The sequence below is a fragment of the Primulina huaijiensis genome, chromosome 2, assembly GCF_012295235.1.
Source record: "Primulina huaijiensis isolate GDHJ02 chromosome 2, ASM1229523v2, whole genome shotgun sequence".
Taxonomy (NCBI): Eukaryota; Viridiplantae; Streptophyta; class Magnoliopsida; order Lamiales; family Gesneriaceae; genus Primulina; species Primulina huaijiensis.
This window is the reverse complement of record NC_133307.1, coordinates 22962428-22979143: the sequence shown is the minus strand read 5'-3', so window position 1 is coordinate 22979143 and position 16716 is coordinate 22962428. Positions and strand designations below refer to the sequence as shown.

Sequence of the window (16716 nt, the reverse complement as noted above, 5' to 3'; positions counted from 1 at the left end):
GTCTCAAAACCCGTCGCTATGTGCGACGCTTTCTCACAATACTATTTATTTTTAAATAGTATTTGTTGTAAAAATTTAACAAAATTAGAAAGATATTGAATTAATTAAAATTAAAAAAAATAAATATGTGGACAGTGGGACCCATAAATATGAAAGTTGATATTAAATGAATGTGAGTGTATGTTAATAATGTGAAAGTGTTAATGTAATGAATATGTGGCTCGTGGATCTCATAATTTTTGAGGAGATGAAAAGTTAATAACATATATTAATGTGGACGGATGCAGATGTCTTGATACATTAGTTGGTCCAAGCCAGCCTGGATCATTAATTGGTGGTAATCCATGTGTACGCCTTTTATATGGAAATAATAATTGGGATGGTCAAATCAACAACTACACATCAGAGTAAGATCAGAGATAAGATTTAATATTGTTGAAAAAAACGAGATATTTATTTATTTATATGGAGAAAAAAATCAGAGTAAAATCAACTGGACACATGAAAGAGTTGACTGTGTGCTTTCTCCATTACCAAACTAGGTTTATTCTATGTCAATAACGCATCTTTGTTATTTTTTAATATAATTAAATATCTAAATTTAAAATAAAAATAAATAATATTCAATTAATTGATCAATAAACTCTATTTTGAACGAGGAAACTATCTATTTTAACCTTTCCTTTGGACCTATATATCGACTACCGACTGGCATGGAATTGGGTCAGGGCATGCTTTGAGGGCGCTCTATCTGCGTCACCGTCTTCTGTAATATCATTGAAAAATACTTGTGGTTGAGAAATACACAGTCATGTCCTCCTCCCACGTATATAAATAAATATCATTAATGAACCCAATGAATTATTTGTCTCAAATTCAATCTATCTACTAATAAAGAGTAATTACTCGACTCCGTTGAGAGTCGCCGACGGAAGGGGCAAAGTTTCTAAGGTGCATGATGCTATAATTTTTTTTTCACCCATCACGAGAGTTATTTTTAAGTCGACTCTCAATGAGAACAACAATATTAATTTTAATTTATAAACTCAGGAAATATATGAACCTAAATATTTGTCTATTAGTTGGTGTAATCTTTCTGAGTTTATAAACTATGTTTTATTAGTGAAAGTTTTTTAAAAAATTGTTCTCCGAGTAAATTTTTCACAAAATAACTGATAAATATTTTTTTGATATTTTTAAAATTATAAAATATAGTCAAACGGATAACAGAATAAATCATAAACAAGAAAAAAAAAATGAAGGAAAAGAAAATTATAAATAATTTTTTTTTATAAAACAATTATCCAAACATCTTCTTAATTTTTTTTTAACTATAAAAACACTTGTATAAAAATGTTTTATAAATAATTATCCGAACTAATATTTTAATGTTCTGTACCGGGTATTTTTAACAAAATTATTGTGTTTATTTTTTAAAAAAATGATCAACAACGGTGCCACTCGAAAGGCTCTATTTATAGTAGCATGAACAGGGGAGCTTTGCCACCTCTAAATATAGCTAGCTAGCAATGGCGAATTTGCGGTGCCCTGCAGGGACAATGCTAGCCCTTCTACTCTTTCTCATTTGCTCATCAGTCACTCCCACGGCACTTGGATACGAATACGAACTCTCGAATTTCAGCCGGAGCGGTTTTCCGCCTGGTTTTCTGTTCGGAGCTGCCTCCTCCGCCTACCAGGTACTTAATATATATATATACTATAGCCTAGCTATCCATTTTATTTTAAATGAGAGGTACAGATCGATTTATAAAATCTCAACTCTTGAAATTTTAACCAAATTAATGCGAATGAGAGAAAACCCAAGTACTCTTGTTTTAAACAGTATATTGGAATGCTACACGACTTTGGATAAATTAACTGTCTACGTTAATCATAGTATGAAGGTGCTGCATTTGAAGATGGAAAGGGGCCAAGCATATGGGATAATTTCACCCACAGATATCCAGGTCTAATTTCTCTATGTTCACATTTTTATTTATTTAAAGAAATATTTCTATAAATATATTTCTTTTCTTTATATTATTTAATGGGTAAAATGTGTCAATTAAATCACTTATTGATTTATTTTAAGAACAGATGGTTACACATGACATACTCATTTGTGTATGCAAAATAACACGTAAAAAATAATTCGAGACAAATTAAAGATCTGGAATTAATTAATTAATCCTTACTATAAGATTTTACATACTATAATCGATCGAAGACTCCTGAGCACAAAAATAATTCGAGACAAATTAAAGATCTGGAATTAATTAATTAATCCTTACTATAAGCTTTTACATACTATAATCGATCGAAGACTCCTGAGCACGTCGTTGGGGATTTTACATTCAACGAGTTTGCACAAAAACTTGCTTTGAAAATTTTTTCAGTAGTTGAACTTCAAAGTACTATTACACATGGGGCGGTGCTTGTCCATTTTCGATAATGTACTTTTAGCCTCTTTTTTTTTTCCCACGAAAAACTGAATTTATGTAAAAGAAATCTAAAAAACATGTTCGGAAAATTTTAAAATTTTTGAATTTTATTTTCCATTTTTTTAACAAGAGTATTTATTTAAAAAAATGATATATATATATATATATATATACATCTAGTTTACTTTTTTTTAAGTAAAACTCTAATTTATGTGTGGCCCTTGAATTCAGACGCACAGATTCCACATAATAAGGGCAAAAATTACTTTCCAAAAGGATAGTTGTACGTCTTAATTTCTGTCCATGCCCTGTTGTCTATGGATAATAAATAAATGCATCGTGAGCCATCGGCAATCTTCATAAATGTGGACATTATTATAAAGTTTACTTTTTTATTAAAACGAAATACACTAGCTTGTTGTAATTTTAATTTTCCCTCTACTTTCAACAAGAAAAAGAATCCTAGAAAAATCATACCTAAAATCCTTGCATGATTCGTAAATAGAATATTATTCTATAAAATCGATTAAGAAACGTTAATCGTGTGACTGATAATAATAAATTTACATTTTAATGTATATTTAATGTGAAATAATTTGAGTTGGACCACGTGACAAGCATCTTTGATTTTTCTTACATTATATACACCATGTATTAAAAAAGTATGGATTTACCATTGAAAGGATAAAATCAATATTTTGAAAGGGCAATTTGTGTTATTTTTGTTCGTTAATATCCATATTTCCATTATTGAGTAACATTTTGACAAATTTACAGAAAAAATATTGGATAGGAGCAACGGAGATGTTGCTATGGATTTTTATCATCGATACAAGGTGATTTATTAATCGATCTATATATACGCTGATAGTAATTATTCAAATATTATATATTAAATTCTGATGAAAACCTTTTGTTATAATTTTAATCCATTTGATTTTATGTAAATGATGGAAATATGTATGTGTTGTTACTTTATAGTCTTTAAATATTCAAACATTATATACATTTATTAATTGCATTCGTATATTTATATTCTTTTGAAGATAGTTGATAATTTTTTTATTATTTAAAAAAATTATCAGTGTAAAAATGTTGACTCTATTGATGGAATCTGTCTTTAACAGGGTGACGTGAAAATAATGAATTTAAAAAAATTATGAGTGTAAAAATGTTGACTCTATTGATGGAATCTGTCTTTAACAGGGTGACGTGAAAATAATGAAGTACTTGGGACTCGACGTATTTAGAATGTCCATTTCTTGGCCTCGAATACTACCTCGTAAGAATTATATATACCAGTTACTAGAACATTTTCGTGATTTATTACGTCATTTCTTTGATGATTTTTTTATAAAAAAAATCTAATGATTAAATCAAGAAACGAGGGAAATATTATTGCTTGAGGAGTTGGATAAAAAGGTAGAATTTCATTAAATTAAGTGTGGTTTTTATTATTATTATATGATAGGTGGGAGTTTGAGTGGAGGTGTGAACCAGAAAGGGATTGACTTTTACAGGAATGTCTTCAAGGAGCTCATAGCAAATGGTACACTAAATTCATTTACAAATCCCTTAAATTTACCAACCTTTTTCCCTCTTTACTTTTTATATTTATTATTATTACTACTGTTACGGGCAATTAATTAAGGGGAAGTTGGTGAAAAATCCCCAATGAAAACATTTCTTTGGGTTCAGTCCCTACCCACAAAATTGTGGTACTATGTCATACAAATTGTGGTACACTTCATGTGAAAAGGTGGTACACTTCATGTGGAAATGTGGTACTAAAAAAGTACCCAGGGACTGAACACTAAAAAAAACGACGGCTGGGGACTGATCCCCAATTTCCCGATTAATTAATGCGCAGGTGTAACTCCATTTGTGACACTATTTCATTGGGATCTGCCTCAAGAACTAGAAGATCAGTACAGGGGCTTTTTAAGTCCTCTAATCGTGTTAGTTAGCTTCTCGAATTCTTCATCATTCTTTCTTTTTATTCAAGACATGCATGAATTTTGAATTAATTTTTTACAATTCAATAAAACAATCAACTGTTATTGAACCCGCCCAAACCCACATCATGTTATGTTGTGACAGAAATGATTTTAGAGATTATGTGGAACTTTGCTTCAAGGAGTTTGGTGATCTAGTAAAGTATTGGCTCACAGCAAACGAGCCATTTTCTTTCACGGACGGTGGCTATGACGGTGGATTCATCGGAAACCTTGCCCCTTATCGGTGCTCCCCATGGGCGAATTGCCCACAAGGAAATTCAGCAACAGAACCTTATATAGTAGGACATCATCTTCTCCTCTGTCATGCAGAAGCTGTCAAAGTTTACAAGGAGAAATTCCAGGTTATAATACAGTTAATTTATTTGAAAGATTTATTGTTTTCCAATAATATGCTAAATTATTAGCGCAAGAGTAAAATTCACTCTTTCATAAACATATTTTTTTAGCCCTAAGAGTAAGTATCTTGTGACTGATTAATTGAGCATAAATTGTGACTAAGAGTATGATAAATTATTGCGATATTTATTCATAATCTGTAATAGTATTGTGACAGGCAACTCAGAAAGGTAAAATAGGGATAGCCTTGGTGACTCATTGGTTCACCCCTTATTCAAATAGCACTGCCGATGTTCGCGCAGCCAAACGAGTAACTGATTTCATCTTCGGATGGTGAGTGATAAAAAAAAAAAATTAATCTTTAGTTATACTGAAATTTGTAAAACAGTCAAACCACACAAAAAACTTATGATAATAATAAAACTCAATTTCATTTTTCGCTAACTAAATCATTATCTATAATCGATATATTTATGTAGTATGAAATGGAGCAGAAGGTTTCATATAAAAGAATAGCTAGATAAATAATAATTTGAAATATATTTCAACACTCTGTATCACCATGAAATCTTACTGCAGGTTTACTGATCCTGTGGTTCATGGAGATTATCCAAAAGTTATGAGATCCATATTGGGTAATCGATTACCCAATTTCACAGATGATCAAAGAAAATCTCTTAAAGGATCCTTTGATTTTCTGGGAATAAACTATTATACTGGGAATTATGCATCTTATTCTCCTTCCAATGCCATCAATGTTAGCAGCAATACAGATTACATGGCTAAACTTACAAGTACGTATACAAACATATANTCTTAATTAATTCTTTTTCAGCTTCAAAAAATGGAGTGCCCATCGGTCAGCCGGTAGGTTATCATCAAGAATACGAATTTTCCCATCTTTTTTTGTAAATAAATACAATTTCTTTATTATATAATGTAAATTTATAAATTTCAGACTGGAGTGGGTTCCTTCTTCGTGTACCCAGAAGGATTACGTAAGCTTCTAGTCTACGTCAAAGATAACTACAACAATCCAACAATTTATATTACAGAAAACGGTGGGTTTTTATGTTTTATTATTCTTGTCATTTCTATCACCATATGTGTCTGCTCCGCGCACAACAAACTCATATAACAACTAATTCGTATATGTCGTCATTGGGACATTGGCATCACATGCAATTTGTATGTATGTATGCATGTAAGATGTTTAATTTTCTAATCCTTTTGATGTTATGTTTTAATCAGGGATTGGTGACTCGGACAAGGGTACCATAGAAGAGAGCGTAACAGACCCACAGCGAATTGATTTCTACAATCGTCATCTTAAGGCTGTTCAAGAAGCCATTGGGTAAGCAAACTACTTTTTTTTTAAAATTTTATTTTGTGAACACTAAAAATAATATTATATAATAACAATTAATGAATTGATTAATATTGTGATTGCAGAGAAGGCGTGAAAGTGAAGGGTTTCTTGGCATGGTCATTCTTGGATTGTTACGAGTGGAATTCTGGTTACACCTTGAAATTTGGTATTTGTCACGTGGACTTCCAAAATAACCTCACCAGAACCGTAAAAAATTCTGGTATCTGGTTCAAGAATTCCCTGCAAAATAAATAAAAACTTATTTTTGGATTTGCTTCTTGAATAAATAATGAGTATTTGGTGGTGTATTCTCATTTTTCCAATGCTAGCATTTGTGTTCTCTACTGTCAATGTGTTAATAATAAAGCAGCGGCTCTAATTTGTTTGTGAACCTTTTGGTTTCTTTGTTAATAAAATAAGTTTGGATCTTGAATTTCAATGGCTTTTATTCTGAAATTACGCACTTCTAGCATTGTACAGTTCCATGCATGTATAATAATTAATTTTCCAAATAATACGTATCTCCTTATCCTTCCCTAATGAAAAATATTCAGATTAAATATAACACGCTCCATTTATAATTATAATCATAATTATGATATAAATGTGCTTGAATTTTTTTTGAAAACAAAAATCCATAAAAATAATTGAATCAAAATGAGAACTTCAATGGAAAAGAACCTGGATTTATATTGTTTTAATATCTAATTGGCAGCTAGGGGTGTTCAATGGTCGGTTCGGTTTTCGGTTTTTATTTCGGTTTTTTCGGTTTTGGGTTTTAGAAATATATAATCCGATATACGAACCATTTTTCTTCGGTTCGGTTCGGTTTTCTACCAAAACGCTTCGGTTATTTCGGTCGGTTAATACGTTTTGGTATAATTATTTAAATTAATAATATAAATATATTGTAAAATATAATATGTTAACTTTCTACATGTTTTTTAATAAAATATTTAAATATAAGCTCTAAATTAATTAAACAAACAACAATCAACTAAAAATTGTTCAAAATAGTTTTTCATTCACTAAATATCATATCAAAATATATAGTATAAATAAAAATATAAAAAATTTATTAATTTAATAAAATTTCGGTTTGTTAGGTTTTGACATATATAATCCGAAACCGAACCAAATAAACTTCGGTTTTAACATTTATCTCCGAATTACAAAATTCGACTTTTGGTTCGGTTCGGAGTTCGGTTTTTTCGGTTTGGATTTTCGGTTTTTTCCGAAATTTGAACACGCCCCTATTGGCAGCCCTAGGATATATTTTCTGTATTCCTTAAAATGTTTTCTAAAAAATATATTTTTGATAGTTAAAGTGGCTAATGTTGTGAAAAAGTAAAAATTTACGGTAAAAAGTAAAAATCTCAAACTCTTAAAATTATCACACTACACACTTTATAATATTTTTCTCTCAACTCAATTGTGATTTTCTTCACAAATGAGAGATCTATTTATAGAAATTTTTACAAATAATCCAAAAATAAAATACATCATTACCTACATCATCACACACTAATTTTCAATATTCAACACCTAATTTTACCTAATTTTCAACATTCAACATTCACATTTTCAACACAAATATTTTTCACATTTTTAAATAATTTTTCAACACTCCCCCTTGTGATGATGATCATAATGATTGTCTTCATTACGTGTTTTTATACTGCCTCGTTAAAAACCTTACTAGGAAAAACCTATTGGGATAAAAACCATAGTAAGGGAAAAAGAGTGCAGTCACGTAAACTCCCCCTCATGTTGACACGAACAATTCTTCACAAATTTCGTAGATTGCGCATCCCAATATTATATATGTGCTTTCTGAATATTGTCGTAGGAAGTGCCTTTGTGAAGAGATCTGATGAGTTTTCACTTGATTGAATGTGACGAACATCAATACATTTATTCTTCTCAAGCTCCTTGGTGAATGCGAAGAACTTAGGAGGAATATGTTTAGTTCTGTCGCTTTTTATGTATCCTTCTTTCATTTGAGCAACACATGCAGCATTATCTTCATATAGTATCACAGGCTTCTCGTCGAATGATAATCCGCATGAGATTTGGATATGTTGAGTCATTGATTTTAACCACACACATTCACGGCTTGCTTCATGTAGTGCAATAATCTCGGCATGATTTGATGAAGTTGTTACAAGTGTTTGTTTCTGTGAACGCCAAGAAATTGCAGTGCCTCCACGAGTAAATACATATCCAGTTTGAGAACGTGCTTTGTGTGGATCAGATAAGTATCCAGCATCGGCATAACCAATTATACTTGGATTAGCATCTTTTGAATACAAAAGTCCCAAGTCTGTCGTTCCTCGTAGATAACGGAATATATGTTTAATTCCGTTCCAATGTCTCTTTGTTGGATATGTGCTAAATCTTGCCAATAAATTTACGGCAAAAGATATATCAGGCCTTGTACAATTTGTAAGATACATAAGGGCACCGATAGCACTTAGATATGGTACTTCTGGACCAAGAATATCTTCATCATCTTCACATGGACGGAATGGATCCTTTTCTATGTTTAATGATCTAACAACCATTGGAGTACTTAAAGGATTTGATTTGTCCATATTAAAACGTTTAAGGATCTTTTCTGTATAATTTGTCTGGTGAACAAATATTCCACATTCTTTTTGTTCAATTTGTAAACCCAGACAATACTTGGTTTTTCCAAGATCCTTCATTTCAAATTCTTCTTTCAAGTATGACACAACTTCTTGAATTTCCTTATTTGTTCCAATGATGTTTAAATCATCAACATATACAGCAATAATTACGCATCCGGATGTTGTTTTCTTAATGAAAACACAAGGGCATATTGAATTATTTACATATCCCTTTTTCATCAAGTGATCACTTAGCCTATTATACCACATTCTGCCGGATTGCTTCAACCCATATAATGATCTTAGTAATTTCACAGAATAACATTCTCTGGGTTTTGAACTTTGTGCTTCAGGCATCTTAAATCCTTCAGGGATTTTCATATATATATTACTATCAAGTGATCCATATAAGTAGGCTGTAACAACATCCATAAGACGCATTTCTAAATTTTCAGATACTGCCAAGCTAATCAAATACCGAAACGTAATTGCATCCATCACAGGAGAATACGTTTCTTCATAATCAATTCCAGGCCTTTGAGAAAAACCTTGTGCAACAAGTCGAGCTTTATATCTTACTATTTCATTTTTCTCATTTCGCTTTCGAATAAAAACCCATTTGTATCCAACAGGTTTTACACCTTCAGGTGTAAGGACTATAGGTCCAAAAACATTACGTTTATTTAGCGAATCCAATTCAACCTGGATGGCATCTTTCCATTTTATCCAATCCTGCCGATTTTTACATTCACCAAAAGATTTTGGTTCATGATCTTCATTATCATTTATGATGTCGATTGCCACATTATAAGAAAATATATCATCAATTTCTTCTATATCTTTTCGGTTCCATATTTTTCCAGTATTAATATAATTGATAGAGATTTCATGATTCTCGTCAGTTTGTGGTTCTGACAAAACATTTTCATCATCATGTGTTTCTTCAGGAACATCATTCTCTATTTTGTGATCATTATGTGTTTCTTCAGGAACATCATTCTCTATTTTGTGATCATTGTGTTTCTCTATGAATTTTCTTTTTCGAGGATTTTTATCCTTGGAACCAACTGGCCTTCCACGCTTCAGGCGTTTAATGACATCATGACTATCTTCAATTTGTTTCTTCGGAATTTCAATTCGAGCAGGGGCATTTGCAGCATGTATATATGATTTAGTTACCCCTTTTGTGTCTGCAAATGCATCTGGTATTTGATTTGCTATTCTTTGCAAGTGCACAATTTGCTGTACATCTTTTTCACATTGTTTTGTTCTTGGATCCAGATGTAACAATGATGATACATACCATGTAATTTCTTTTTCGGTATGTTTCTGTTCTCCCCCTAACATTGGGAAGATTTCCTCATTAAAATGACAATCAGCAAAACGTGCTGTGAACACGTCGCCTGTTTGAGGTTCAAGATATCGAATGATCGATGAACTATCATAACCAATATAAATTCCAATCTTTCTTTGAGGTCCCATTTTCTTTCGTTGAGGTGGTGCAATAGGCACATACACCATACATCCAAAAATTCTCAGATGAGAAATGTCTGGTTCTTTACCAAATGCAAGCTGCAATGGGGAGTATTTATGATATGCACTTGGTCTGATGCGAATTAATGAAGCAGCATGTAAAATTGCATGTCCCCATATAGAAATAGGGAGCTTTGTTTTCATAATCATTGGTCTAGCAATCATTTGCAGACGTTTAATCAATGATTCAGCCAATCCATTTTGAGTATGTACATGAGCAACAGGATGCTCAACAATGATTCCCATAGACATACAATAATCATTGAAAGTCTGGGAAGTAAATTCACCAGCATTATCAAGTCTAATTTTCTTGATTGTATAATCGGGAAATTGATTCCTCAATTTTATTATTTGAGCAAGTAATCTTGCAAATGCAACATTTCGAGTTGACAATAAACATACATGTGACCATCTGCTGGAGGCATCAATCAATACCATAAAGTATCTGAATGGTCCACATGGTGGATGGATTGGTCCACAAATATCACCCTGAATACGTTCAAGAAACATTGGTGATTCAGTTTGGATTTTGGCTGGTGATGGTCTTATAATAAGTTTTCCAAGAGAACATGCTTTACATTGAAACTTATTATTCTGAAAGATCTTCTGGTCTTTCAATGGATGACCATGTGTATTTTCTATAATTCTTCGCATCATTGTTGAACCAGGATGTCCTAATCGATCATGCCAATTGGTTAATATTGAAGAATTATNACCATTGTTTTTGTTGGTTTTAGTTCCAAGAAATATCTTTTATCTCGGAGGATAATGTGCGTTGTACCACTATCGCTTAAATTAACGACAGTGTGTATGTGCTAAATTATTGAGAAACCGTCGCTACTGTGGCGAGGGTTATTGAGAAACTGTCGTAATATAAGGCGACGCGACCTTTTGTTACGGACCATCAAATTTAAGCGACGGTTTTAACAGTCGCTAACACCCCGGTTTTTTTTGTAGTGGATAAATTTAAATAGTTTTCAAATTCTATACTTTGTATTGTAGGCGTTTAAATAAATATAATTGTATATATTTATGATTATTAATAAATGTAAAAATTATTCATTATTGTGTGTATATATATGCTTAGTGTTTAAAAAAAAAAGGATTAAATGTGAAACATGACGAAAACGCAACTATTCAACAATAAACGAGGAAAAAAATTAATTGTAGGTTGACAGTTGACTGCATTAAGTGTCATTAAATACATTTTTTTTCAAATTTTAAATTAACTTATTTAACATTACCCTTTTAAATAACTATTTGGATTTTTAAAAAACTGAGAGATATTGTGCAATAATCTATATATATATGTGTGTGTGTGTGTGTGTGTGTGTGTGTGTAATTTAGTCTATTTATTGGTATATGATAATCAGAATTTTAATAAAAATTTGAAACATTATTTTATCGTTTGAAGTCACACTAAGTTCTTATAAACTTATAAAATTTGAACTTGGTCGTGGCACTTCGTCACACTTTACATTTTTTTAGAATTTTGTGTATGTGTATTATCTATGTCAAGTATTTATTAAAGTTATTTTAATAGTTATGGATAAATTCGTTATAATTGAATCTAAAACCCAAATATCTCATTTCAAATTTGGAATTTTATATAGGATAGACTATAATTATTGTCGCTTGTATAATATTTTTTATACGAAAATGAATTATGTGAAGCCTTGTTGGCATTGGATCAAAACAGCACCAGAGGGCGTCGCTGAATCTGTCGGGTTCAAATAGACTGGAAGGTGTCGATTCATTTATTATTTTAGCAATCGTGAATTTCAAATTATAATTTCCAATGAAATATTAATTTGGTGGTTGAGAAAATTTTAACATCAATGCAATATGTGTCCTCTAGGTTACAAGTTAAGAATCACCTTTTAATATAATTAATGGAGCATGTTAAATCAAAGTGGAATAAATTTTAACTACGGTCCATATGAGAAGTTCATTTGGATATATAGCAATATTAGGCAAATTTTGTGCTCGTGAACTCAATTTAAGTTTACAAATTCGACTGTAACTTCCAAATTCATTAGTAATTTTTATAGTTTAAATAATATTATTTTCGAACTTATTATTTTATATTCTGAATTATCTGACTTACAGACTCAAATTTACATATAAAAATCGAGTTAAAAAATTTAAAATTATGATGGGAGCATACCTAATTAAAACTGAAAAAAGTTATAATTTATTGAGTTCCGTTGAAAATTAATATTTTAATATTGAATATTTGAATATTGAATGTTGAAAATTAGGTAAAATTAGGTGTTGAATATTGAAATTTGTGTGTGATGATGAAGGTAATAATGTAATTTATTTTTGGATTATTTGTAAAGATTTTCTATAAATAGGTCTCTCATTTGTGGAGAAAATCACAATTGAGTTGAGAGAAAAATATTATAAAGTGTATAGTGTGATAATTTTGAGAGTTTGAGTTTTTTACTTTTTACCGTAAATTTTTACTTTTTCACAACACGTTATCAGCACGAAGCTCTAAAAGTCCTCCATATTTTTCCAAGCTCCAAAACAGAAGAAAAAGGTAACAAAAGTAATAATATTTATTTTATTATTTATTTATTTATTGTGTATATATTTAATATATAATATAATGTTATTATAAATAATAAAAATAAATTTTTCAAAAAAACTTGTTATAAATCCTGGGAGGATGTTAAGACGACATCTCACACTCCCGGTAAGGGATACGACAAGTATAAAAGCCTATAAGATTTTTAAACAAAATATCTTATGACACCTCATTATAATAATGTGATATGATATACATAATTGTTTAAACATGACTAATATTATATACACCATAAAATTATACAAATACATACATTTATTTTTTTGTACACCAACGGTCATAAACGGTAACATAACGGCTAGTTTGTGCCCTATAAATATGATCTCACAAACACATTCAATCACTCCAACTTTCTCTTCTTTTCTAAAATTATTCTTCATCAAATTTTTGAAGAAAAAAGAAGATGGCTTTCACAAAGTTATTTTTAATTATTTTGGTTATAATACTCACGAATCTTGTACTTATCGGAGAATATCCTCCTCGTGTGTTTTCTTTATTTTTACGAATGCTTGTATTTGTTGTTTATCCATTACTTTGTATTGCAATATTCATTAACTAATAAAATGCATCATAATTTTTTTTAGTACCACCATGTCAAACTTGACAAAGCTCGAATTTGTTGCACTCGACATTACGGGGAAAAATTATATGCCATGGACTCTCGATGTAGAAATGCATCTTGAGTCATTGGGTCTAAGCGAGACCATTAAAGAAAATGGTATATCTTCATNTATTTTTCACGTTTCATGTATCAAATATAACTCTACAGCAACAATATAAAGTGCGTGGATTTGCGAGATATTATGAACTAATCGCCTGTCTCCTTGTGGCGGAAAAGAATAATGAGCTTTTAATGAGAAATCATCAGGCACGACCCACTGGTTCAACGGCATTTCCTGAAGTAAATGTCGTAAGCAAAAATGATTTTAAACATGGAAATCAAAATCAAAGTTATAGACAAGATTTTGGTCGAGGACAAGATCGAGGTCGTGATCGTGGATGTGGACGTGGAAGTAGTTGTGGTCGTGAACGTGGACGTGGTTTCGAAAATAATCGAGATAGTTACTCATATAACTCATCTCAAAAGAGCGTCCAAAACCATCCACTGAAAAGGCATCATGAGAATATGAGTGTTAATGAAAATCACTCAAAAAGATTTGAAAGTTCTTGTTTCAGATGTGGTACTCAAGGACATTGGTCTCGTATTTGTCGAGCCCCTGAGCACCTTTGTAAACTTTATAAAGAATCAATAAAGGAGAAAGAAAATGAGACCAACTTTACTGAACACAGTGAACCTTTGAGTGGTTCGACTCATTTTGATGCTAGAGATTTTCTGATTGATTTCTCGGACAATGATCAATTTGCTGGTGGAATAGATATGTAAAATATTTTATTTTTCATGTACTCATATGATAATGTTTTATCGTGTGCTATATTTTTAAATATGTATTGTATTGTATTTTATTGTCAGTAATTTTATTTCATTGCATATTTTTTGAAGTTCAAATATGGAAAATGCTATGAACCAAGCTGAAGTTTGCATACCTGATAGTGGTACAACGCACACTATTCTCCGAGATAAAAGATATTTCTTGGAACTAAAACCAACAAAAACAATGGTGAATACAATATCAGGTCATGTAGACTTGATTAAAGGTTGTGGTAAAGCACAATTTTTGTTACCTAATGGTACAAAATTTTTGATCAATGATGCTTTGTATTCTCCACAATCGAAAAGAAATTTGTTGAGTTTTAATGATATATATTCCCATGGGTATGATACTCAAACAATAAATGAAGGGAATGAGAAACATATGTGTCTTATCACATATAAATCAGGAAAGAAATATGTGATTGAAAAACTACCAATGCTCCCTACTGGATTGCGTTATACACATATAAGTCCCATTGAATTAAACATGGTAGTTGATAATTCTTCAAAATTAACTAATTGGCATGATCGATTAGGACATCCTGGTTCAACTATGATGCGAAAAATTATAGAAAATACACATGGTCATCCGTTGAAAGACCAGAAGATCTTTCAGAATAATAATTTTCAATGTAAAGCATGTTCTCTTGGAAAACTTATTATAAGACCATCACCAGCTAAAATCCAAACTGAATCACCAATGTTTCTTGAACGTATTCAGGATGATATTTGTGGATCAATCCATCCACCATGTGGACCATTCAGATACTTTATGGTATTGATTGATGCCTCCAGCAGATGGTCACATGTATGTTTATTGTCAACTCGAAATGTTGTATTTGCAAGATTACTTGCTCAAATAATATAATTGAGGAATCAATTTCCCGATTATACAATCAAAAAAATTAGACTTGATAATGCTGGTGAATTTACTTCCCAGACTTTTAATGATTATTGTAAGTCTATGGGAATCATTGTTGAGCATCATGTTGCTCATGTACATACACAGAATGGATTGGCTGAATCATTGATTAAACGTCTGCAAATGATTGTTAGACCAATGATTATGAAAACAAAGCTTCCTATTTCTATATTGGGACATGCAATTTTCCATGCCGCTGCATTAATTCGCATCAGACCAAGTGCATATCATAAATACTCCCCATTGCAGCTTGCATTTGGTAAAGAATCAGACATTTCTCATCTGAGAATTTTTGGATGTATGGTGTATGTGCCTATTGCACCACCGCAACGAAAGAAAATGGGACCTCAAAGAAAGATGGGAATTTATATCGGTTATGATAGTTCATCAATCATTCGATATCTTGAACCTCAGATAGGCGACGTGTTCACAGCACGTTTCGCTGATTGTCATTTTAATGAGGAAATCTTCCCAATGTTAGGGGGAGACAAGAAACATACCGAAAAGGAAATTACATGGTATGTATCATCATTGTTACATCTGGATCCAAGAACACAACAATGTGAAAAAGATGTACAGCAAATTGTGCACTTGCAAAGAATAGCAAATCAAATACCAGATGCATTTACAGATGCAAAAAGGGTAACTAAATCATATATACATGCTATAAATGCTCCTGCTCGAATTGAAATTCCAAAGAAACAAATTGAACAAAGTCATGATGTCGTAAAACGCCTGAAGCGTGAAAGGCCAGTCGGTTCCAAGGATAAAAATCCTCGAAAAAGAAAATTCATAGAGAAACACAATGATCACAAAATAGAGAATGATGTTCCTGAAGAAACACATGATGATCACAAAATAGAGAATGTTGTTCCTGAAGAAACACATGATGATGAAAATGTTCTGTCAGAACCACAAACTGACGAGAATCATGAAATCTCTATCAATTATATTAATACTGGAAAAATATGGAACCGAAAAGATATAGAAGAAATTGATGATATATTTTCTTATAATGTGGCAATCGACATCATAAATGATAATGAAGATCATGAACCAAAATCTTTTGGTGAATGTAAAAATCGGCAGGATTGGATAAAATGGAAAGATGTCATCCAGGTTGAATTGGATTAACTAAATAAACATAATGTTTTTGGACCTATAGTCCTTACACCTGAAGGTGTAAAACCTGTTGGATACAAATGGGTTTTTATTCGAAAACGAAATGAGAAAAATGAAATACTAAGATATAAAGCTCGATTTGTTGCACATGGTTTTTCTCAAAGGCCTGGAATTGATTATGAAGAAACGTATTCTCCCGTGATGGATGTGATTACGTTTCGGTATTTGATTAACTTGGCGGTATCTGAAAATTTAGAAATGCCTCTTATGGATGTTGTTACAGCTTACTTATATGGATAACTTGATAGTAATATATATAT

The 16716-nt window shown here is 31.3% G+C and overlaps 1 protein-coding gene across 1 annotated transcript; it reads left to right on the top strand.

Annotated features, from left to right (window-relative positions):
- Positions 1-1485: 1485 nt before the first annotated feature.
- Positions 1486-6603, top strand: LOC140970632 (beta-glucosidase 13-like). Its single transcript, XM_073432446.1, has 13 exons — positions 1486-1697; positions 1898-1967; positions 3219-3277; positions 3648-3723; positions 3913-3990; positions 4312-4399; positions 4542-4800; positions 5013-5128; positions 5375-5589; positions 5631-5662; positions 5754-5856; positions 6047-6149; positions 6248-6603. Exons 1-13 carry the CDS (start codon positions 1530-1532, stop codon positions 6417-6419), a joined length of 1539 nt encoding a protein of 512 aa, XP_073288547.1. The 5' UTR covers positions 1486-1529; the 3' UTR covers positions 6420-6603.
- Positions 6604-16716: the final 10113 nt, after the last annotated feature.

Coding starts and splice junctions, on each gene's coding strand:
- LOC140970632 (XM_073432446.1), top strand. CDS start 1,530: ATGGCGAATTTGCGGTGCCCTGCAGGGACAATGCTAGCCCTTCTACTC. Junction 1,968..3,218: donor TTTCACCCACAGATATCCAG/GTCTAATTTCTC, acceptor ACAAATTTACAG/AAAAAATATTGGATAGGAGC. Junction 5,857..6,046: donor AATTTATATTACAGAAAACG/GTGGGTTTTTAT, acceptor TGTTTTAATCAG/GGATTGGTGACTCGGACAAG.